General features: G+C 41.8%; 1 protein-coding gene across 9 annotated transcripts in view; it reads left to right on the top strand.

The window, feature by feature from the left end:
* Nucleotides 1–25,486, top strand: part of LOC147116985 (histone-lysine N-methyltransferase 2C-like) — a 432,640-nt gene that overhangs the window by 264,883 nt on the left and 142,271 nt on the right. For all 9 annotated transcript variants that reach the window (XM_085987500.1, XM_085987501.1, XM_085987507.1 and 6 more), the window contains exons 15-17: nt 10,169–10,285; nt 20,594–20,710; nt 25,113–25,214. In XM_085987500.1, coding sequence (XP_085843626.1) covers nt 10,169–10,285; nt 20,594–20,710; nt 25,113–25,214 — 336 coding nt within the window. The remainder of the gene's footprint in view (nt 1–10,168; nt 10,286–20,593; nt 20,711–25,112; nt 25,215–25,486) is intronic.

The following is a 25,486-nucleotide window of genomic DNA, read 5'->3' as shown; positions in this document are numbered from 1 at the left end:
GTTTTAAACTGCAGAATTTTTTTTTACTTGCAATATACAGGTAGACTATCCTTTATCCGAAAACCTTGGGACCAGCTGTGTTTCGGTTTTTGGAATTTTTCGGATTTCAGTAGGTTTTCATCTCTGTATCTGACAACAAACACTTGCTTAGCAACAGCTTGTAAACACTCGGGCCCTGCCTTGGAAGTGTCTCTGAAGCTGTTGCTAAGCTACAGAGACTCTTTCCACAGCCTGACTTTAAAAAAAAATGCTAGGGGAAGAAAAAAAATGCTAGGGGAAGAAAAAAAATGCTAGGGGAAGAAAAAAAAAACTAACAAAACGGCTGCTGATTTCTGCCGTTAGATCGAGCTTTCTGGCTCCGCCTGCTCCGTATCTGAATTCCTTGACTTAGCGGGGGTCTGGGGCTCGACTGCCGCTGCCAGTTGTGGGAAAGCCGGATATCGGCTGACTCCTACACTAAGCTGGCCCGCAAATCAGGTCGGGGGGGGGGGGGGGAAGAAAAGACTATCAGTCGGGCCGCTGTATTGTTGGGTTCACTCTCCCGGTACCACCGCCACACTGCCCGGCTCGGCCTGCAATCTCCTACCCAGGAGGGAACTCTGTGACCCTCTGCCCTGCTCACGGAGAAAGGCAGAGCTCCCGGACCACTCCTGTCATGTTTGGCGCCACTCGGGTCATGTCGTGCGCACAACTTGCGCTCCACGAAAAAACTTTAGGTTTTTAGAGGTTTTCGGTTTTCGGAAGTGCAGATAAAGGATAGTCTACCTGTATTTGTAATTTAAAAAAAATACATATTAATCTCCTGTAACATTGTACAAAGAGTCGAGACTCAAGTTCAGTCTCCAGATCGAACAGAATTAGAAGGTAGGGGAATATTTGAACCCTGATGGGGATAGAGGGGGATGGGGAAAGGGAGCAAAAGCAGGGAAATTACCTCAATCCCCGAAGAACAATTCCTTCATAGTGAGGGAAGAAGGGAGGCAAACTGGCCATTCCCTCCCTTCTTCGCAGTGGGGGAAGATTGGGTTGACATCTCGGCACCAATTTTGTGAGTAAGTTCTGTCGGATTATCTTGGTTTCCCTTCCCTCCAGGCCTTGATTTTTGCCTGTGACAGGAAGATCTTGGTTTCCTTCTGCCTGGGCTGCGATTTCAGTCTCTGAGGAAGAGGGATGTGGGACATTGGGAAGCGTCCTTCTGTCCCACCCCACTCCAGCTTTAATTTTATTCTCGTAGAGGGTAGGAGAGGAGGATTATGAAGTTAATATTGCACCCTCTTATCACCAACTCCCCTATTGGTGCTGCCATGAGTTTGCTCTGTGGTGGAGTGGTGAGGTAAGGCTGCCTTGCCCGTAGGTATGGTTTTTTTGACTAGGCGGGCACACACTGTTTTTCCTTGACTTTTTTTCATTGTGTGAATTACAATAAAATGGTTGAACAGTTTGCCTTTTGAGGGGCAATTTGACAGTTCATTTACAAAGTACAGGAGGCTGATGATAAATTGCGATGGGTGCGTCAGGTTGCATTGCGGCATGGATTTCAGGGTTAAACCGGTGAAAAGACGGGGTATGGGCGCTGGTCGAGGCATTGAAAGTCAAATGTGATTAGGAGATCGAGCCGCAGTGCAGGGAGGCTTTGTAGCCATAGTGGTTACGGGGGAGAAGAAATTGTGGCACAGGACATGATTACTGAGAAATTAGCAATGGGTCAGAGCACAAAATCTAACCGAGGAGCTCAGTGGCGGCCAATAATAGAGTTTTCATGGCAGGGTAACGTAATAATTAGAGATTGACAAAATAGCATTTATTCAATGTGTGGAATGCTGCTGATAACATTACCATGATGGTTTAATAATGAAATCTATCATTTACAGCACCCCTGTACAGCCATAACTGGTACTGCGGGTACACGTTGGCACTTGTATCATTTTTTTTCCCAATTGACAGAGTCTGACCTGGTAATTTCAATGCATTTTGAAGTGGAATGTTGCGACCCAGTCACCTTTTTTTATTACATAATATATTTCAAGCGATTATTTGCCAATAATTTATGTGTAATGAATTGCCGAAGAGGGAAAATAGGGTGGAATTTGACCTTTTTTGGTCTCCTTGTAGGATTGCTTTCTTTTCTAACTCCAGTGCTGGACAGAGTACTGGCAAGGTGGAGGGGGAGGTTTGAAATCGTGGCTTCAGTGCTGAGGTTTGCTTTGCTGTTAATGAATTCACTGAATTTTGACAACAAACAACTGATGCACAGCATAAGATGCAGAATTATTTAGAATTCTTAAAAGCAGATTCTTGGCTGCCCGGTTTATTATTATTATTATTTTTTTTTTTAAAGAAGTTTGAGGATTTCTGTATCATCGGAGCCATACCCTGAAAGAAACTTCAAACTATCATAGTTCTTCACTCTGCAAAAAGATTATTTTGGCGATAAGGTTGAAAAATACTGCTAAAAAGTCTTTTGAGACCTTAAACATGTTAATTCCCAGAAATAACACCATTCAAGTGACAATTCTGATGCAGGTTTTCTTCATTCACAGCATGTGGGTGTGGTTGGCAAGGGCCAGCATTTAATGCCCATCTCTAGTTGCCCACTTGTGCCTTGTAGGTGTTGATGGTGGGGACTCGGCAATGGTAATGCCATTCAATGTCTCGGATAGGTCGTTTACAACCCCCATACCCATTTTTTTCAAAAAAATCTTTTCCCCTCTCTTGTTGAGGGGCATGTCTAATACTTCTTGGTTATTCCAGTCAGGTGCATCATCAAAGTATACATCAGATTATTAACTCCAGTTGCTGTACATGGAGTAATCAAACTGTCATACTGCTGGATCCAAACAGTAAAATAGCTGGCTCCGCAGTGAATGTTGGAGGCATTGGTGGGTATCTGCTTCACTCTGCTGCAATGTTCGCCCGAATTTTTTGGGGGGGTGCGCAGTCCCTTTAAGGGGCTGCGTGGCCCATTCAAAGTTTCACGTGAAATTTCACATTTGAAGAGCCAGTCCTGGGCTGCGCGGGAACGTTGCTTTGTTGTATAGTTCAGTTGACCCAGCACAGTACTATGGAGGTTTTTATTGTGGAGCACTTTTTTTACAGCCAAGAGGAATTTGCTCTCTGCGATTTGCACAACATTTTCTGAACTTGAGCACTTGCTTTCTTTGACCTAGTAATTAATTTACAGGCTAATCATGTCAATAGCAGTTTAATGTTGTGCACAGTGACAATTTGCAATAATTTCTTGAGTTCCTTTTCAGCAGTAAATTGGCGTGTTTGCAGTTGCAATTTCAAGTTTGTCATAAATGACGCACTGTGAAAAGTCTACTTTAGATAGCAAAGCATGTGTTATCACCTCTCGCATGATGTACGCTGCACACAACAGATATGGTCGCCCAGGGTTTAAGCTACTGGGCTAGCAACCTAGAGGTCGTGAGTTGAAATTGTGAAGTTGAATTCAATAAATCTGGTAACTTGTGGGCTGGAACCAGAAAATGACGGTGAAAGTTATTGGATTGTTGTAAAAACCCAACTGGTTCACTAATCGAGGAAAGGAAAGAACACATTTATATAGTGACTTTCAGGTCATTCCAAAGTGCTTTATAGCGAATGAAGTACTTTTGAAGTGTAGTCACCATTGTAATGTAGGGAAATGCAACAGACGATGTGTACACAGCAAGGTCCTACAAACAGCAGTGAGATAAATGGCCAGATAACCTGTTTTAATGATGGTTGAGGGAGAAAGCTCTGCTCTTTGAATAGTGCCAGGGGATCTTTTACGTCCACTTGAAAGGGATGACACCTGTGACAGTGCGACACTCCCTCATACTGCACTGCAGTGTCAGCCTGGATTATATGCTCAAGCCTTTGGAGTGGGGCTTTAATCCACGAGCTTCTGACTCGGAGGCGAGTGCTACCACTGGCACTTATCCGGTTTGTAAATCTCTTTTTAATATATGGACTTTGAAATTTCATTCCCTTTTTATGCTCCTCCCCCAATGTTCCTCTTGCACTTGGGCAATCTGGACATCAGGAGGGCTGGACTGTGAATCCCATTTCCATGGGCACTATCAATCCCACTCCTGATTTAGCTGCAATATGGTACTTCGACACAATGTCGGCACGTCTCCTTCCAGCCTTTGCGTCACACCCTTCTCCTTGGCTCAGTGTTGCATTTTTTGTTCAATTTATTTATTTGATGTCTGAACTCATTAAGGTGAAGCACAGTAGCACTTGAAGTGGACCATTTCCCCTGTTTCCTCTGTGTATTAAGCCTTGCAAGTAGCATGTATTGCCTTGTGTCACACTTACTTCCTGTAACACTTTATATTGTTATAATCTTCAACTTACAGGCGATCTGCTTGTACCCTAAATAAGTAATGAGTCTGTGCCGAAAATCAAGCAGCTTTGTATTGCATGCTTATTTGGGGGTGAAGAGGGGAATTGTCAGTCGTATTCAGCGCTAATTTACCAGTATGGGTTAAATTCATTCTCTGGATGTGGGCGCCACCAACAGGTCCGGCATTTGATGCCCTGAGGTGGCGGTGGTGGGCTTTCTATCTTTTCTAGCAGTTTGATACAACTGAGTGATTGCTAGGTCACTGCAGAGGGCAATTAAGGCAACCGCTTTGGTGTGAGACGAGTCACATACAGGCAAGGCCGGGTAAGGATAGCGTTCCTTTGGATTCCTTCTGTGAATCAGTTGGGCTTTAACCACAATCCAACAGATCACTTTTACTGATACCAACGTTTTATTTCCAGATTTTTTAAACTGAATTCAAATTCTCAAGCTGCCATGGTGAGATTTGATCTCGAACCCTATGGATTTTTAGTCCAGGCCTCTGGACTACTAGTCTAGTAATATCACTACACAACCACGCACCTCTGTGTATATAGCATATGGTAACCAACGTTAAAGCCTATTTTGGGCACTATTGATGCCAGTTTGCAAATTCCAGCATAATTTTAGGTTAGCATTAAATCTTTTGCACTAATGGCTAAAATGGTCAATTTGGCTATATATTGGTCATGCCTCAGCTGGTGAATGAATAGTTAAATGCTATTCTTTACTGGGATTAAATTGCACATGAACTAGGCCTTAATCTATGCTAGTAGGAGTATGGATCTCATCAGAATGTGACCATTAGCATCAGTGTGCATACCATTCTGATGCATATGGAGGCACTGTGAATTGATGCTGATGAATTGCACCCTGTTTGCATTGAATTGTGCTGGTGCTTTATTGTTAATGGACTCACTGGACATGGATACAAGTTTGCCCCTGGCTGGGGAGTCTAGAACTGGGGTCACATTCTCAGAATAAGAGGTTGGTCATTTAGGGCTGAGACGAGAAATTTCTTCACTCAGAGGATTGTGGATCTTTGCAATTCTCTACCCACCCCCGCCCCCCCCCCCCCCCCCAACCCCCCAGAGGGCTGTGGATGCTCAGTCGTTGAGTAGATACAGAGATCGGTAGGGAAGCAAGGGATATGGGATTAGTGTGGGAAGGTGGAGTTGAAGATCATCAGCCATGATAATGAATGGTGGAGCAAGCTTGAAGGGGCCTACTCCTGCTCCTATTTCTTATGTTCTTCTGCAACAATAATGTGGAAGAAATAATTCCACAGCAACTGCCACAAGCTGAGCCTCTATATGAATGTTAATTGCATCAGGATCCACATGATAAAATAGCACCACGTGTAACTGAGTGTTCCAGACACTCTAGCACTCTGAAGGATGAATAGACCATGCTGAAGCCGCCTTATCTGTACATGAGCTGGGACTTGAAAGAAAGGGGAAGATGATGTCGCTGAAGATGTACACTTCGAGAACTATAAAAGTATTAAGGTAAATTAAATATTCACTTTTCTAATGCATATTTAATTGCAGCTATTTTCAGTGCAACCTGACTAAGGAATGGATAACATTTTACAAGTACAGTGTATGTCTATCGAGTTATCTGCAGTGCCACAGTAATTTTGTTAATTCTTGGAACAATAGCCATAACAGTGAAATATCGAATGATTTTTATGTAAATGTACGCTAACATTTTATAACTTTGTTCTGTTTGCAGAATAACAAAGTGCTAGCTGCCAATCTTTGGAAGAACCTAGCACTGGGGTGAGCCCCACAGTCGTACTCTGGGTTGGGGGCCATCTCAGCCACGGGAGAACTGGAAGCTGGCTTAAGAATCTCTGCGGAAAACCACCTTGCAGAACTCAAAAAGCTGCACTGTACATAGCAACGTGGAAAAGGGTTGCAATTCTTGCGTTAAATGTTGTGGATTGGTTTTTGAGTCAATCTGCTGTGCCCAACCTAAATTTTGGAGTGTGTCCATGTGAGTACTTAGCTGGATGTCCAGTCTGCAGACTTAACATGGATGATGACAGTAGCCTTATTGAGCAGGTATATATTTTTGTCCTGCAGGCTTTGGGATAACTGTGGGTTTGCCAAAGCCCACTGTCCATTTCATGTGGTTGATATGTCCCCATGTCTTTGTTGCTCCCACTCCTTGTGCAGTGCCCCTCAGAGAAGGCTCTGCAGAGGGTCTGGCAACAGCAAAATGAGCTCTGATGCTCGATAGCCCAGTGTGAACTCTGTTCCCTTGATGCGCTTTCAGTGCCTGATATTAGTTCTCTATCGCTTAAGGATTTAGTGTCCATTTTTACTGATCGCCTAAGGAGTAATGCAGCAGAGCTGGATGAAGATTACTTAATCTATGGAGACAAGGTCATTGTGGGGCAGGCTCGATGGACCAGTTGGTCTTTTCCTTTCCATCATTTTCGTATTGCATGTAGCTGGGATTGCTGCAGATGCCAGGGAGGAAGACAATAATTTATGCAGTTCAAGTACAGTTGAGGAATAGGAACCTTTCATTCATGTGAGCCAGTGACTTTTCAATATGTTTAAAGTAGACTTTATTGATGGTGTTTTCAAACTGCTTGTATAAGAGGTGCGATCACTTTACATTTACTTGATTGAGCCTTTAGAATATGAACTGCTCAGTGATCGTGCATTTTCTGGGGCTTTGGGACTTCTTTGACGTGCTTTAGACATTTTTAGTATATTCCACTTTCGTTATCTATTTCTGAAAATTCTGTGGTGTTCATGAATTTCCTCAAATTTTGTTCACTATCGGACATCATCCTGTCTGTCTTCACACCTCCGTGATTAATTTTACTGATTTCATGCCAGAAAAAGCACCAATGAATTTAATGGATTGCTCATCAAAATAAAATGTGATTGCCTTTGTCATTTAGCTTTGAACTCTCTTTTGTACCCTTCACCACTACTTCTGGTATACTTATTTAAAAAAAAAAAAAAAAAAAAAAAAAATTGTACTCAAGTTGTGGGTGACACTGGTGTGGCCACATTTTATTGCCCATCCTAGTTGTAATGAGAAGGTAGTGGTGGGCCGCCTTTCAACCACCATGGATGATTCTCTAGCTAGGAAGACCGGACAGTTCGTCTGTTGAACTTCTCTATGCTTTATGTCAAACATTAGTCATGATTAGCAGATGAGACGGTGCCCTTGCTTCATCTGTTGGAATGGATAAAACTGCAACAGGTCATTTAAGTGACGAGCACTGTGGACTCCACACTTGATCTTATGTTTGTGGGGGTGGGGGGGGAACAGTGCTGACCTACTTGAGCATTTTGTGTCTTTAATATCACTAAAAAAAAAACAACATTCCTTCTACGGTCACTAGTATTACGTCTGGTAGTTACGTCCTGTTTGTTTGTTATGCGCCCCCTACCCATGCGTGTTAGATTTCGCCAGTAAGTTGGGGACCGTTGCACCTGAGGTAGCATTAGTGTAAAAGGCTGTACCTCCTGACCAGCAACGATACGATCGGATTATAATGATCATTCGTACAAATGAAAGAATATCAGCAACCCCCATAAAAGTAGAGATTGTGTCCTGGATGAGATGCTTGTGCGCCACCAGCAAGCAATACAAACAACAGCATAATTTGAAATGACTTGCAAAATGCCATGTGCTGCTGAATAGTTTTTTCACACATGTGCAGTGAATGCTTAGATTTACACGTGTGCGTGTAAACGAAAAGCTTTCTGGGCCCCAAAATTCTCATAATTGGCCCATTACCCCCAATTGTGATTTCATCAGCGACTACTGTAGCAATCTATTGGATGGGACAGGGATTGCGTAAGAGAGAAAATAAATGACTCAGAGATGGGAAGGTATGATTCATGCCACAAAGGGTGCACTGGTTCTGCTTTTCCTGCCACTCAGACTGGTGATTCAGTTTATACGCAATGTTTGTGTTGATTAGTGTTGACAATTCACAGTTAACTTAAACAACTGCAACTCTGACCATGTGTGCAATGTAAGCATAATCTTTAATGCAGTACTTCCACATGAAACCTCTGGAACGCAGTTTACTATTTACTGTATTTGAATTTTATTTTAAGTTTTTTAACGTTATTCTAAGCATTTATTCAAGCTATCTAAATAATTATTGAAGAGTTATCAATACATTTCAGGTTAGGAGATGCCTTGAGAGGTACTGGGAGCGGGAAGCCCCAACTGAGTTTGGTTATACATGGATGCTTCCTTGAATAAAAACACCATTTGTGGCACAGTAGCAATTGCTGAGTTTTATTTCTTTAACTTTAAGTAAGATCACACCACTTGGACGTTTACAACACCTTATTTATGCTGTAGCAATCGAGAATGTGTTGGGGGCCTTTCCTTGTCTGTTACACGAGAGGGCATGTGAACAGGACATCCATTGGTCTGCCTTTTTGAAGGCCCCTTTTCATCATAAAGACACTATTGCAGTCATTTCTGCCAGGAGTATTGTTTCAGAAATTAAACTGTTTGCTTCTCCCTTCCGTGCAATTGGCCAAAGGCATTCTGTGATCAATTCAGGCACTAGCATTCCTGGGAATGTGTAATGGGTTTCATTTTATGACTTCATGTTGGATTTGTGTAATTTGTTTATCCTTTTACATAGTTACATTTTCCATCAAAGCATCAATAGTGTTGTTCATTTGCTTCATAAGATTTTCTTTGGTATGAAGTTTATGATGCTTTTCAACAGTACTGGAAATAGTTCTTTGGAAGATATACTCATTTATAGCGATGATGATTTAAAATCTTTGAAATTTTACTACAGGTATTGGTGTTTGCCAGTTGTGAATAATTGTGTCTAACAACTGCTGGTGCTCTTCCATAGAACTAGATGTTTTCACAGCTTATTTTTATTTTATTAATTTTGCCTTGATGCGTATGATAACCTTAAAATTAAAGGAGCTGTGTTTCTTTTTCTTCTTATTTCATGCGTCTGTATTTCTCCTGAGGGTCATTCTATGAATTGTGGAATGCATCCTCGATCACCTGTGTTGTTTCCTGGTCGGGTCGAGTGGTGGCTCTGGTCGTGAGCCAACATGCTCGTCGCTGTAGGCTGCAATGCCCGAGCCCAGTTGTGGATGAATGGAACGCCTCTACCATCTGCTTGTTGTGCCCACCATCAAAGCACCATTCCTGGCAGCAAAACAGGAGATCTTCCATCACGTAATTTTTAAAAAAGTTAGGCGGTGAGGGTAAGAGAAAAAGCTGGATACACGCAGCAGGTTTGGAAAGAGAGGCTAATGTTTCTGATACATACCCTTCATTGGTGCTTTTTTCAAAAGCTTGTTGAACTCCTGTCTATGTCGAGCATTTTCTGCTTTCTATTTCAGATTTTCAGTATTTGCATTTTTTTCCTTTAAATTTTCATATTTCTATTGAAGGTGTTGCTTGTGATAGGTTGGCACTGTAAGCAGTTTAGTCACAAGAAATGCCAAATTAAGAAATATAGCTCCTTTTTAAGTTAGAGGTTCTCATTTTCATGCTGAAAACGAGATGCTTAGGACAGAACTGTTTTAATTTTTCCTTCACCTGCCTCTCCCTCTGGCAGATTGAATTTGCAAAACAAATAATAAATTGATTGCGGGATAGCAATTTTAGTTCCTCGGCCTCATATACTGCCTTTTCACGCATGGTCTAATTCTGCAAACTTTATTCATCTAAAACTTCATGCACTCTGAAAAATAATTTTGTCCTAAGCTTTCTTCTATTTTTTTTGCATATTAGTCTCATGTTTAGCAGTTAAGTTTATTTTGCTGGGGGTTTCCCCAATTACATCTTTTTTCACCTACCATATCCTAGGGCATGTGGGCGACAAATGCCATGAGTTCCCCTTCCTGGTCTACAGACAATTATGAATTTCGGGAGAGTATGGTAAAAACAAAGCAACCTCAGAGCACCATTTGGAGCATCAAAGTGGTAATTCATATTATTTGACTTTTTATTCCTTTTGTGTTTTCATTTGGTTTGGATATATAACGTGTCTGATGGAGTACTGTAGAATGATTTTTTTGTTCCTCTTTCATTCAACCTTCTTGTATAGCATAAATTGTTGCCACCCTGTGTTGGAGAAAATTATCATTCCTTCAAAAAACCTTTGCTGCTTTGGACAGGTGATGTCTTCACCCCCTTCCTCTCCTCACCCCCCCTCCTGGGTTATCAGAGGAGTAATTGTGTACATAAGGAAGCACGGGTTGAAGAATCGATGCTCATGTTATAGCTTTGTCTCCAAACCCATGTTCCCTTTGAGTGCAGCTTTCCTGTTGGGGGTGTGGAATTTCCAAATGTGTCTCCCTGAACCACGCTGCCAGTTCTTGTTTACCTGTTGGCGATAGCACTGCTGTCTCTGCCAAACACCCTAGAAAAAGCTCATTTTTCACTGTTCACTTTCATCAGAGTATAGCATCCAGTTCTGGCAGGTTTTGTAGATTCTTTTTTGAAAGCTGATTGCTTTTTGAAAAGTCGTGGTGAAGCTTCCCTTCATTTGGTCAATGCAATTTGCCTCACCCAGTACATGAGTTGCATAGAGTCTACAGCACAGAAGCAGGCCATTCAGCCCAACTTGTCTATACTCGTTTATGCTCCACACGAACCTCCTCCCGCCACTCTTCATCTAACCCTATCAGCATATCCTCTATTCCTTTATCCCTTATGTGCGTATCTAGCTTCCCCTTAAATGCATCTGCGCTATTTGCCTCAACTGCTCCTCGTGGTAGCGTGTTCCACATTCTTGTACCAATTCTACCATGAATTCCAGCTCCAGTTCAGATCGGGAATTGAGCTTAAGCACGGAGCATTACAGGAAAGATGAACCAACTGGATAAGCTGTATGGAATTCAGTAGTCATGCATCTGCTAAACTTCAGATTTTCAGTTCTGTACAAGTGGCGAGTTTTATCTGCTAACTCCTATTTCTCACATTTAATCAGTGTGCAAGTCGTTAATCACTGCACCTTCGGCACTGCAGGGTTGGCATAAGTTGCACTTCTGATGAGCACTGGTGTGCAGCAGAAGGAATTGGCTGCAGCGGCTAAGCCCATTTCACTGACATCTTGCTCACTCCTTCCAAAAGGGGTGTCTCCTCTGCTGCTGTATAAAGTATTTCTGGTGCATGACTGACCCTTTACTTCACCCCCACAATGATTCAGTGCTACTACAGCACCCTGATAGGAAAATAACCTTCAATGAAAAGAGAATCTGGGAAGGCCACATGGGACCTTCCCAAAATTTGTCTCCACCTCTTCCTCCATCCTCACCCCAAGGTTCAGTGGCCAAGTATACTGCATAGCACTCTATCGTGCCGTACAGACCATAAAGTTCTCTGGTTCAACCGTAATCTCTGCTGAGTTCACTCCTTTCAGCCAGGCTAATGGTAGTAGCACCACATTTAACCTTGATATTCCTGGTAGAGAGAAAAATAAAAAAACCTGATGTCTGAGATCATGGTTCAAATATTTTATCTGCTACCTCTCATTTCTTCCATTGTAAAGGAAGTATCATTTGGTTGATGCTTTCTGTGCAGATAACACAAAGTTTAAGCAAATCTTGACAACTACAGGAAACTTTGGTTTATCCGGAGGTTAACTGTCCGGAATGCTTGAGCCACCGGCAAAAATCAGGAGCCATTTCGTTAGGTTTTTTTTTCTTTTCGTTGCTTTTTTCTCACCAGTCAGGCTCTGCAAGGTCTCGCTGAAGCTGTTGCTAAGCTACAGAGACACTTGCAAGGTACGGCCGACTGTTTAGAAGCTGGCAGCAGGGTTTGTTGCCAGATACGGAGCTCAAAATCTCTATGTTTGAACATTAGCGCTGGTTTGTCCGGTAGTTTTGATGGGACGGCAACAGCTCGGTCCCATCGGTGCCGGATAGCGCAAAGTTTCCTGTATTTGTTCCATAGCGAAATAAAACTGCGTAAATCACCAAACATGTCAATGAACTGTTAGGCAAAACAGAAAGGGATGTATTCGACTGTCCGAGCAGGACTCCCCAAAGAAGATTGAAGCCTTGTGTTTCCATGAAGTGGCCACTTCAGGAGCCAGCATGTGTAGGGTTTCTCTCAAAACTTTCTGTAAGGCACTTACTTAGAAGAGTTTATATGCTTTCACCAAGAATTAGTTTCTTGACTGGTTAGCTAAAGATGATGTGTTGCATTGCTCCAAGTTGACCTGAACATGGCAGAGCCCCTCTGCCAATATCTGTACTACTTTGGTACTATTATTTGTATGTGAAGGTTGAATGAACGAGAACAATGTTGCAATGGGTATAGTTTTACTGATTCTTTGAAAGAAGTCCAAATTCATAATACAAATATGTCACTCCATTCTGTTTGACATGCAGCTGTTTTAGATTGAGTTACAGTATTGTTGCATTCAAAATCTCAATGCTGTCTGCCCCAGTCAAAAAACTAAAAAGCAGTGCACAACGGGAATCTTTTATACAGTAGTGAGGAAGATCAAAATTGCAGCACTAAGACATTTCTTGCCATTGCCATCCCAGTGAAATGGCAGCAGTGAACACGAACTTCTATCTAAGGAAATGAGGGAGACCAAACCTTTAGTAACTGGTGGAAAAAAAATTACTGAGACATTAAAATTAGAATTCAGCCTTTAGTGTTCAAACAGAAGATGACAAAAGTACAAACAGTAAATTTAATGTGCTTAGAAATTGATCATTTCTAATTAATATGCTAAGCTGTGTCTCTTCAATGTGGTGCATTTTATTTAATCTCTTAAAGTGACCACTTTACTCGTGTAAATTATTTAAATTTGTTTGTCCCAGTTTTTTTATCCCTACTTGTCCCATCCCAAATCTGTGAAGCATTTGTCAGCTGCCCTCTTGCTTAAAACTGAAACTTCACCTTGGTATACGACTAGCCAATGAGAAGATTCTGTAGTAAATATTCCTGACATTTAGCTGGCAGATTGCCGCTGTCATTGGCGCACCATGTTACAACCATTCCAGAGGACATTCTTCTATTCGCTGCTTTAGGTCAATACATCTTCACGCTGACCAACATCATTTACATTCATTCACTGTCTGACTTCAGTTCATTTGGTCTTGCTAAAACTACCTTGTGAGATATTTAAAAGGAAAGACATGCACTCATATGCTGCCTCTGCTGTAAATCTTAGGCAATATTGTATTTTTTGAAGTTAATTTTTTTTTGCATAGTTGACATTTAGAATTTCAGATTCTAGCTTAATATAGAGCCGTGCTTCTCTCTCTTGTTTTCAACCTATACTAGAATATGCCCAAAATTCAGTGGACCCCAGCAAGAGCGTGCTAATCTCTAAGGGAAGTAGCTTCTGACCAGTCCTGCATTTTTCTCTTGTCTCAGTGCTTTGTTACTGTACAGTAAGCAGAGTTGTCGGTTATTCCAATTTGTAACCATAATCTTGTTTTCAGTGGGGTTTTTTAAACCTCAACCAGTAAAAGAAGTTTTAGTGACGGCATATTTCTCCACACAGTGGAATGTATTATTGCTTCCATTTTAAAAATCCCTTGGCTTAAAATTGTAGCATCCTTCTCAAATATGCTTACTGCCCATTTCAAGTTCTGTACATCCAGTCGTAAACACTTGTAGAAATTGTTAGGTATTTATCAGTTATTATTTTTAAACTTGCCTTCATCTCTTCAGAAAGGCATATTGAGAAGCACTAAAGCACTGGAAAGTGATTCTTGAAGGCAGGGTGTCTGCTCAACAGATCTCTGTGCACTGTGATGGTCTGTACTTCAAATAGTTGTAGGACTAACCCCATACAGGAGCACCAGTCGGGACTGATTCTGTACCAATTCATGTGGCTGAGGAGAAAACGTCAGGCTATTTTACAACCTGGCAATCATCTTCATTTCTTGTCCCAAGAACTCAGTAACGAGTTATGTCTAGTGCTGGATCATCTGTGTCAAAGTTCTCTACTACAAAAGTACCGATCTTGTCTTGGATTACTACTAAAGTTATATTGACCGATATCTTGTCCAGTCAAGTGTCTGCTATCACAAGAAACCAAGAAGCTTTACTTGCCCAGTGCTGCAGTGGCTAGAACAAACAGCGATACAGTCAGTTGTGGGAAGTCCTTTGATGGAGACCTCTTTCCCAATTAAATCCATCATTGGATTGATTTGTCAACTATCAAGATCTTGGTCATTCATCCCATATATCTTTGGTAATGCAACTAATGTAGACACCTACTTTAGTCTAGGCTCTGAGCGTCATTCTTGTTGGCCTTGCCTGGTGTCCAGAGATTGTTTTCAATGTCACACTTAACCAGTGCTCCTATTGTGGTCACCGTTACTATATTCTGAGGTCTGGAGGCATTGTTTTTGGTACTTAATCTTCAGAACTGTTCTCTTCATTACCTCTATCTTTTTTTGTGAGACACCAGTGCTTCCGTCAATAAAGTTGCAAGTTGTGATTCAATCCTGAACCAGTTGGACAATGTTCTCTGAATTTTCCCTTGTACTGTATCTCCTTAGTGCCTTGTGACATTTACTTCGGAAAAGTTGAGCATACTTACCACATCACTGGCCAGAATAGAGAGTGTCTTCAATCTGAAACCACTTTGTTTCATCTATTATTGAATGCTCAGTGATAATTCATGGGAAGTCCCTGTCCATTTTATGGTGAATTGTGCATCTCTCCGCTTCTTGTGAGGAATTCCTGGTATCTGTTGTTTGCCTAGTGAGAGCTCAAATCCATACTTTCAGTTGTCAAACTAGTAACTGTTCTTGGGAAGTGGAAGCAAGTGTGGGCTCTTTGGTCTTCAGTTGGATCCAAGATGATTTACATTGAATGGAGTCAAACTCTCGCAGATTTAGCAATCAGATATCTGAACCATGCAAAGGATCAGCCAGAATGGCTCATTAATGGGACTTGACAAGATAGGCCTATTACTGGGTGTTGAAATTCTTTACTCAGTTGGTTGCACTTTCACCTCTGAGTCAGAAGGTTGTCGCTTCAAGCACCACTCTATGACTGGAACATATAATCTAGGCTGAAACTTCAGTGCATTACTGAGAGCGTGCTGCATTGCTAACTTCCAGATGAGATATTAAACCAAGGCCAAAGTTTCTTTTTAATTCACTTTCGAGATGTGGTCTTCGCTGGCAAGGCATGCACTTATTGTCTATCCAAATTGCTCTTAAGTTGGTGGTGGGCCGCCTTGAACCGCTGCAGTCCATATGGTGACGGTGCTCCCACAATACTGTTGGATAGGAAGTTCCAGGATTTTGATCCAGTGATGAAGGAGCCGCAATACATGTCCAAGTCAGGATGATGTATTACTTGGAGATGATGGTGTTCCCATGCACCTACTGTCTGTCTAGGTGGTGGAAGTCACGAGTTTGGGAGGTGCCGAGGAAGAAGCTGTGGCTACTTGGTGATGTGCGTCCTGTAGTGCCGGTATGCCGGTGGTGGAGACGGTGGATGTTTACGCTAGTGGATGAAGTTCCAATTAAACAAACTGCTTTTTCCTGGTTGGTGTCAAACTTCTTGAGTGTCGTCGCAGCTGCACTCATCCAGGAAAATGGAGAATATTCCATCACACTCTTCTTTCGTGCATTATTGGTGGTGAAGAAGCTTTGGGCAGAGAAGACCCAGTGGCACTTTTTGAAGAAGGGCAGGGAAGTCCCACTATGACCTGGCCAATATCCTGCTCGTAACGAATACCACCAAAAAAACACATCAATGGTTATTCATCTTATTTACTGTTTCTGGGACCTTGTGTACAAAGTGGCTACTGTGTTTGCCCATATAACAATGGTGAATATACTTCTAAAGTAATTAATGAGGCGTGAAGCAATTTGGGATGTAATGGGGCATTATATAAATACAGTTTCAGAGTACAAGACTGAGGCCATCATGCTGAAGCATTATAATCTCATTAGGTTGCATCCGAGAGCTGCAGTCAGTTGAAGCACAAGGGAAGACACAAAAAACCTCCCTGGGATATCGGGAAAAATAGGGACATTGGCAAAGGAGGAACTGACGCAAATCAATATCTCTAAGGATATGGTGTTAAGGAAGCTAAAGGGATTGAAGGTGGACAAATCCCCAGGGCCTGATAACATGCATCCTAGGGTACTGAAGGAGGTGGCCCTAGAGATAGCGGATGCACTAAGGATGATTTTTCAGAATTCATTAGACTCGGGAACAGTGCCGATGGATTGGAGGGTAGCTAACGTTACCCCACTATTCAAAAAGGGGGGTAGGGAAAAAGCAGGTAATTACAGACCTGTAAGCCTTACATCAGTTGTGGGCAAAATGCTGGAGTCCATCATTAAGGATGAAATAGCGGAGCACTTAGCAAATGGGGACAGGATAGGACAGAGTCAACATGGATTTACAAAGGGTAAATCGTGCTTGACTAATCTATTGGAATTTTTTGAGGGAGTAACTGGTAGAATAGATGGGGGAGAGCCAGTAGATGTGGTGTACCTGGACTTCCAAAAGGCCTTCGATAAGGTCCCACATAAAAGATTAGCATGGAAAATTGAGGCTCATGGGATAAAGGGGAAAGTTTTGGCGTGGATAGGGAACTGGCTGTCAGATAGAAAACAGAGAGTTGGAATAAACGGCTCATTTTCTGAATGGCAGGCAGTAACAAGTGGGGTACCACAGGGATCTGTCCTGGGCCCCCAGCTGTTCACAATTTACATTAATGACCTGGATCAGGGAGTCGGATGCAGCATTTCCAAATTTGCAGACGACACTAAACTAGGAGGGGGGGTGGGCTCAGAGGAAGAGACCAGGAAGCTCCAGAGCGATTTGGACAGACTGGGCGATTGGGCGGATAAATGGCAGATGCACTATAATGTGGACAAGTGCGAAGTTATCCACCTTGGGTGCAGGAACGGGAGGGCAAATTATTATTTAAATGGCAATAGATTGGGAGAGGGGGAAGTACAGAGAGACCTGGGTGTTCTTGTACACCAGTCACTGAAGGCGAGCATGCAGGTGCAACAGGCGGTCAAGAAGGCAAACGGTATGCTGGCCTTCATAGCAAAAGGGTTAGAATACAGGAACAGGGATACCTTGCTGCAGCTGTACAGGGCACTGGTGAGACCACACCTCGAGTACTGTGTACAGTTTTGGTCGCCTCATCTGAGGAAGGATGTTCTTGCCATGGAGGGGGTGCAGCGGCGATTCACCAGGCTGATACCAGGAATGGCGGGAATGACCTATGAGGAGAGACTATGTAGTTTAGGGATGTACACACTGGAGTTTAGAAGATTGAGAGGGGACCTCATAGAAGTGTATAAAATTCTGACAGGTCTAGACAGACTGGATGCAGAAGGAATGTTTCCCTTGGCGGGTGAGAACAGAACTAGAGGACATAATTTAAGGATAAGGGCTAAACCATTTAGGACAGAGATGAGGGGGAATTTCTTCACTCAGAGAGTGGTGAACCTGTGGAACTCATTGCCACAGAGGGCAGTGTACGCCAGCTCATTAAATATATTTAAGAGGGAATTAGATATATTTCTACGGGCAAAAGGGGTTAAGGGTTACGGAGAGAAGGCGGGGACGGGATACTGAATTAAAGGATCAGCCATGATCTCATCGAATGGCGGAGCAGGCACGAAGGGCCGAATGGCCTACTCCTGCTCCTATCTTCTATGTATCTATGTATCTATGGAAGGATGCAAGCTGTGGAAGCAGTGCAGAGAAAGTCTACAAGGTTGATCCCTAATGTCAGAGAACTGAGTTATGAGGGAAAGATTAAAAAAACTTGGACTCTTCAGCCTTGCAAGTGAGACTGGGCTTCATAGAGGTATAAAATATACTAAGTGAAATAGAGGTGTTAATCCAGAGCAATGTTAAAATTACTGATTGAAAGACAATGGGATATTAGGTACAAACTAGTAAAAACCCACTTCGGGATGATGTCAGGAAGCACTTCACATAGTGTGATTAATATCTTAATAAAGGTTGATTAATAATGGTCTTCCAGGTAGAATACTTGAGGTAAAAACTCAAATCATTCAAGAGGGAGTTGGATGCCATGATAGTGAGACCATAAATTTCTATAGAAGGATAAGTTGAATGGCCGCCGTCATCTGTACTTGGTGATGTTGGAGCACTTTTTAAAAAAAAACACAAGTAAATTTTAAAAGTCATCACACGTCACAGGAATGGGCTCTAGGGTGGTCAGCTTCTAGTGCAGTCATTTGTCCTCGATGAAAGTAAATTTGTTTTACAGCCAAATGGACTCTTACATTCGAAAAAAACAATGAAATGAACATGACAGAAGGAAATAATTCTTAACCCATTCACGTCATACCAACCAACCCTTCACTGACTAGGAGTTACTTGCTCTTCTATCTTTGATGCATTTACCCCGGTAATGGAGAACAATCAAATGCTTAGTGAAGCATCTTGGATCTCAGATTTTGATTTGTGGACAACTAAGACTGTCGAAGATCTCACATCTTGGTGAACATTCTGACCGATTTCCAGAAAGTTGGTTATGCTACAGTATTTTACCAGGGATGGCCGGTTTCAGATTAGCTCTCATCTGGCCCAAAGTTTCGACTTAGTTACTTTCCAAATATTAATGTACCCAAGATGACTGTGGAGGAAAGTAGAACTACAGAATGTCAGTCTCATGGCCTGAAAATAACCTGTACAATCAACAGTATCTGCTATTACTTTTAAGCATTTTTTTTTTTTTTTTTTATAAAGAGGAGATGGGAAATTACTTTGCATAGAAAGTAACACTTTGAGTTTCTTATTTGTGCTGTGGTACCAGTTTTGACCGTTTGATTCAATGACCTTCATGCTCTTCTAGTAGTGCCATCAAATTTTGTTTTGTAGTTAGAGCAATCCTTGGAGCCCATCCAAGATTATTAACTTTAAAATTGTAATCTGTACCATCGTTTCAAAGAGATAATGTGGCAAAGATATTTTCTGCCACTGCATCCTTTAAAGATTGAATGCAGATTTCATTTGGAGGTATTTTTAGATCTCTACATACCATATTGATGGGATGGAGCATCTGCATAGCTATGCAGTAATTTTTTTTTTTTGCTTCTTCAGCCCCTTTTTTCCCTTTTCCCTTTCAAACAGCAATATACTTTGCGTGACGGGGGAATATTATGAACTGCTTGGCTAGAAACTATCATAGAAAGTAAAAGCCCATTCATCATCATCATCAACTGAATTAATTCTTCATCAACTGCACAAATGGACGCCCTTAACATAATATAGCCTCCAAAAGTATATTCCACCCAAGCATTGCTGCCTCTGGACCAAGGTTAGACTCCTAGGTTAGGGAAAGAAAAAATTGGTCAGGGAGCCTGCCCCGATTGCTATCCAGTGACCCTGCTTGAAGTTCAGGACAGATCGGGCGTGGTTGTGGTGCTTGCCAAGAGTAAAACGGTCTGCTAATACTTGGCGTCTGAACTTGCAAAGTGAAGAATGTGCATTTGTGCAAGGTCCTGGAGAGCGACTGAAGCCCGTGGAACTATTTCTCTCCTCTCCCCGCCCCCGCCCCAGACAGGAATAAATGACTGCAGGCTTACTATTTACTGAAAAAGATAGGTGGATGGAGGCAGCAGTCTTATTTTTAAGCTTTATTAGTAGCACAGCCTTGTGGCGCAATTCTTACATTTTTTTTTAACTTTAAGCCTTGAGGCAGGCCTTAAGTTAAATTTTTTTATAAAATCTATTTATTTGGTAGTACCATGGATATTAACCCTTTTTTTTTCCTTGAGTATAGTTCCCAATTCCTCTTCACTCCACTATTTTATCTCTGATTTGAAGTGCTTTGCATGTTAATATTTAATTTGCAAGCATGGCCCATCAAAAAGAACTAAAAACTGGTCTAAGTGTCGCAACTAATAAGCAGCATGTGTTTGGGAGAAAATCACATCGTTTTGCCAGCTGACAGCATATAAAACTTTTAAAGGACACTGTTCTTGTGATTACCATCGTCTCTATTGAAGATGGATCTATCCTAATGTATTTAAAGCATAAACTGTGTTCAAGGAATAAGGAAGGCAACACTGAAGGTAGATAATTCAGCTTTGTTTTTAATAGTTATTGACAAAATGTTTACTTGGTAAATTTATTTTTAATATTACATAATCACCAGTAATGGTCATTTTAATTTATTGCAAAGTAAGTCGAGGCAGACAAAGCAAACACTCGATATGCCGTCATTGGTCTTGAGAAATATTGTGGGTGCATTGTATTCAAAACAGGACTTTTCTGAAGTGTTTTTTTTTCCAATAGGGTCGTGGTGCTGGCTTTCCTGGAACGAAGAGGCCACGTGGTGCAGGACATCCTGGTCGGGGAGTTAGAGGCAGGTCTAAACTGAAAAACGGCATTGGCGCTGTTATACCGCCAGGAGTAAGTGTACATCTTGTTTCTATTTCTGAATATAAAGATGGATTTTATTTATCTAAGGGAGATTAGTTTACCAACTACAGGAAACTTTCGATTTACCGGCACCTAAATAACCGGAAATGTCAGTTAACCGGCAAAATTCAGGAGTAGGTTTTACTTCATATTGTATTTGCCTTCTTCCATCTGTGCTGTGCAAGGGTGTGGCTGCAGCTGTTGCTAAGCTACAGAGACGCTTGAAACTTGTGTTCATTGTTCTACAGTTGTTGCTAAGCAACAGGGTTTGTTGCTTTATACGGAGCTGTCAGCTCTCCCTATCTTTTACTATAGCGTTCGGTTATCCGGAATTTTTGATGAACCGGCACCACGTCGGTCCTGTCCGTGCCGGATAAAAGAAAGTTTCCTGTTGTCTGCTTTCTTGCTGCTGATAATCGTGTTCTGCTGTAACTAGTTATTTGCCACATTGATCCTGGCCATGTTGCTCTGTTTGAAATGCATTTTATTTGCTCTGTCAACTCTCTGTTCTGCTACACTCTGCTTCGTTGTTGTAATTTTATGTCCAGGTCCCTTTTGTTTGTTTTGTAATATTATCGCTTGACTCCACTGTGCTGGAACATTTTCGGACTCTGTGCATTCTTAAAATTATACTTTCCCGACGCCTAGTTGGGAGTAAGCCTGTCTTTTTTTGAAAAACGGGTGCTTTACAGATGGATATTATCAATTTCATCCGTTAAATACCTTTTAATTTACTCCTCGCCAATTGAGTTTAGTGACCCAAACTTTTCATTGATATTACTGGAAGGAAGTGAGGGTGATCACAGTACAAATAATTAAGGAGAAAGTTCTTATCCCGCCCCCCCCCATTTTTACCTGCTTTAGCAATGCAATTTACTTGAAAGAATTCTTGTGCTGGTTTTCTGTACCTTTTGGTTGATGTTAGAAATATCGTTTGAAGGCGTTTAACTAGCGAATTGAATTGCTGTGATAAAAATCATGGAAGCGTTTTGAAGTAATGAAATTCTGTATTGAGTGAAATTGGATCCCCTTGCATCATGAGATAGCAGAATTATCCCTAGTTAGATGCACTATTCCAAGTTGTTTACTTCTCCAGGACAAGTGTAACACCATTAGGGCCCAGTTGAAACAAAAAATATTGAAACCAGAAAGGATGGGTTAAAAATACCTCCTTAAACTTCAGTATTTATCTAATGCTTCGTGTTTTAAAAAGTATCCCCTTGTTGATCTTCCATATTCTACACGAACCTTGGCTGGGAGATGGGCATGCAAGCTGCTCCTGAGCGTCAGCCTGCTCTTGAGCTGGTTTTCAGCTTACTAGATTCTCACTAAGGCAGCACGTTCTGATTTTGACGACTGCTGTTTAGATCTGGTAGGTACTGGTGTTAATGCCAAAATCTTACGCAGAGAAGCCTGATAGAATCATGTTCAGAAATGGATGGTGAAATAATGGGAGAAATTGTCACTGACGACTCTGGTTAAACAGCACGGGACTCCATCTGGCATGACGGTTTATTCCTGAAACTTATCGAAAGCGGGGTAGGAGGGAAAACATATGATGTAATTAAATCAATGTATACAAACAATAAATGTGCAGTTAAAATTGGAGACAAACAAACAAAATACTTCCCACAGGGGCGGGGGGTGACGCAGGGCTCGCCAATCTCACCGACACTCTTTAATATTTACATTAATGGATTGGCAAAACTACTTGAACAATCTACAGCACCCGGCCTCACCCTATATGAATCCAAGGTTAAATTCCTCCTCTATGCCGACGACCTGGTTCTGCTGTCACCAACTAAGGAGGGTCTACAGCAGAACCTGGACCTGCTGGAGTCGTACTGCCAGACTTGGGCCCTGACAATAAATCCCCAAAAAACCAAAGTCCTTGTGTTCCAGCAAAGATCCAAACAACATGGACCCACAATAAATTTCACAGTAGGAACAACCAAAATTGAACAAACCACTCACTACACATACTTGGGCTTAAAAATCAGTTCTACGGGAAACTTCAAACTGGCTGTGAATGAACTGAAAGAGAAAGCAAGAAGGGCTTTCTATGCCATCAAAAAATCAATCCAAATAGAAATCCCAATTAGCATTTGGCTCAAAATTTTCAAATCAGTAATTGAACCAATTGCGCTCTATGGCAGTGAGGTATGGGGACCGCTAACACAACAAGAATTTGGAAAATGGGACAAACACCCAATTGAGATCCTACATGCGGAATTCTGTAAAAGTATCCTCCGGACTCAAAGGAAAACAGTAAACAACGCATGCAGGGCGGAACTAGGCCAATACCCATTAATAATCACTATCCAAAAAAGAGCCACCAAATTTTGGAATCACCTACAAATGAGCAACCCCCAATGCTATCACTACGACGCCCTGAAATGCCAAGAGCTGACCATAAAGAAGAATACCCTTAGTCAACTAGTCCTGGGACTCAATAAAGTAACTAATAACAATACTAACAATAACCAGTCCCAGGACAGTGACAGGGTAACACAAAGAATTCGACCCAACACAATCGTCGCTAAGCAAAAGGAAAAATATCTGTCATATTGGGCAGAAACAACAAAAATCCAAAGCAAACTCAATTGCTACTTGGCCCTAAACAGACAATACAACATAGCTGATTACCTGACCATGGTAAAGGATAACAAACTGAGAAGAACCATGACAAGGTACAGACTTAGCGAACATAGCCTAGCGATCGAAAAAGGCAGACACAGGCAGACCAGGCTGCCAAGAGAAGACAGGATATGCTCTCACTGCAGTCAGGGAGTAGTTGAGACAGAGATGCACTTCCTCACAGCCTGTGGAAAATATCAGGGCATCAGAGAGAATTTCTACCAAAAATTCTCACAAATATGCCCTGAATTCAGAAATCTGACTGACAACCAAAAACTCCCATTCCTACTGGGGGAGGAGAGAAGCTGTGTAACACTGGCGGCACACTATGTTACAGCTTGCCATGAACAGAGGGACAACCAGTAAACTAAGACAAGAGTATATATAAACAAGGCGAATGTATATTTATAAACTCAGGGATATACCTGTTTATACACTGTATGAATGGAACCGCGTTTATGTGTTCAACCATAAATGTATTTTGATGCTTTGGCAACATAAGATGTACCTTATCATGCCAATAAAGCGATTTGTATTGTATTGTATATTGAGTGGTGTGGATCATACAGTCCAGTAAGGGTTCAGCTTCGGTTCCTTGTCTCTGTTGAGTTAACTGTTCTCCACTACTGTGATACCGGGTGGGGTGGGGGGCTGGCTACAGGTGGGTGTACAGTGTCCTTGGGCTAGGTTATTGCTCTTAATTGTTGTCCAGCAGCCTCTGCTGGAAGTGCATGCATGTGTGGACACCAGTCGAGGGCAGCTTTGGGCTTGGCTGCAATTGCCCCATGTTTAAATAAGCTGCTGACACCCACTATTAAGAAAAGTCATTTGAATGAGGTGCTGAGGGTTTATGGGGAAAGCACTGAATCATGACATGTATGAGTTGAGTTAAAAAATGTAATGATGGGGTATATTGAGCTGTACAGACCAGGAGTGTTCCAGCGTGACATTGGAGCTTCACCAGTTTCTTCACTAGATTGAGGCCATGATGCAGCAGAATGTTAGTTTGCCATCTGACGGAATGATTTCCTTAAGAGAGTCAGTGTCCCCGATGATTGCTCTCGCATGGGATTATGGCATTCATATTACAGGAAACTTTGTGATATCCGGCACCAACGGGACCGAGCTGTTGCCGATCTATCAAAACTGCCGGACAAACCAGTGGCAATGTTGAAGCATACGGAGATTTGCAGCTCCGTATCTGGCAACAAACACTGTTGCTTAGCAACAGCTTCTAAACAGTCGGCCGTACCTTGGAAGCGTCTCTGTAGCTTAGCAACAGCTTCAGAGAGACTTTGCAGAGCCTGACTGTTGAAAAAAAACCTACGAGAAGAAAAAAAAACCTACGAGAAGAAAAAAAGAAGAAAAAAAAACCTAACGAAACGGCTCCTGATTTCTGCCGGTAGATCGAGGTTTCCGGACATACAACCTCCGGATAAACCAAAGTTTCCTGTAGTATATGAATATTCAACCTGTTTAAAGAATTAATACAATGGTAAGTAATCTACCACTACTGTTAAAGGAATCCAAAGCCTGAGGGTAGGCCCGAGAACCAAACTGGAGCAACTTAACACTGAGTGATGTGGATCCTATAGTCCACTAAAGGTCCAGCTTCGATTCCTTGTCTGGGAAAGGTCACCGCCAGCTCGGTACTTTTCCCTTTGAGTGATTCATTTTAAAGAAGGGTGTGAATTAAAGGGTGAGTTTATTTAATCAGAAAAGATGGCTAATAGAAATTGTGCACTTTCCATTCTAGGCTGGTGCCATGGAAATGATCGTTAATAAGGATGAGGATGAAAACTCAATGCACAACACCGTTGTTTTGTTCTCTACAAGTGACAAATTTACTTTAAAACAGGTAAGAATAATTCTCAGTTAAACAGGAAAACATTGGCGTAGCAGAAACCTATTCGCCTATGATCGACTACAGCATAGTCCCTGAAAGCTCAACAGTGTGAAAAACAATCTATAGTCTGGTAGGTAAAGGATTGACGCACTCTTTGGTTTGCAACTTTGCTTTAATTTTTTGTGTTCTCATTGGTTTCTAAATAATATGACCAAGGTTTATGATTTTAATAGAAGATTACAGGGTGCAATCCCCAATGCATCAGTAAAAATCTCAAAACTTCT

The sequence above is a fragment of the Somniosus microcephalus genome, chromosome 5 (assembly GCF_052327205.1).
Source record: "Somniosus microcephalus isolate GS21.2 chromosome 5, FLI_Smic_1.0, whole genome shotgun sequence".
Lineage (NCBI taxonomy): Eukaryota > Metazoa > Chordata > Chondrichthyes > Squaliformes > Somniosidae > Somniosus > Somniosus microcephalus.
The sequence above is the reverse complement of the archived record's forward strand: the minus strand, read 5'-3'. Positions and strand labels throughout refer to the sequence as shown.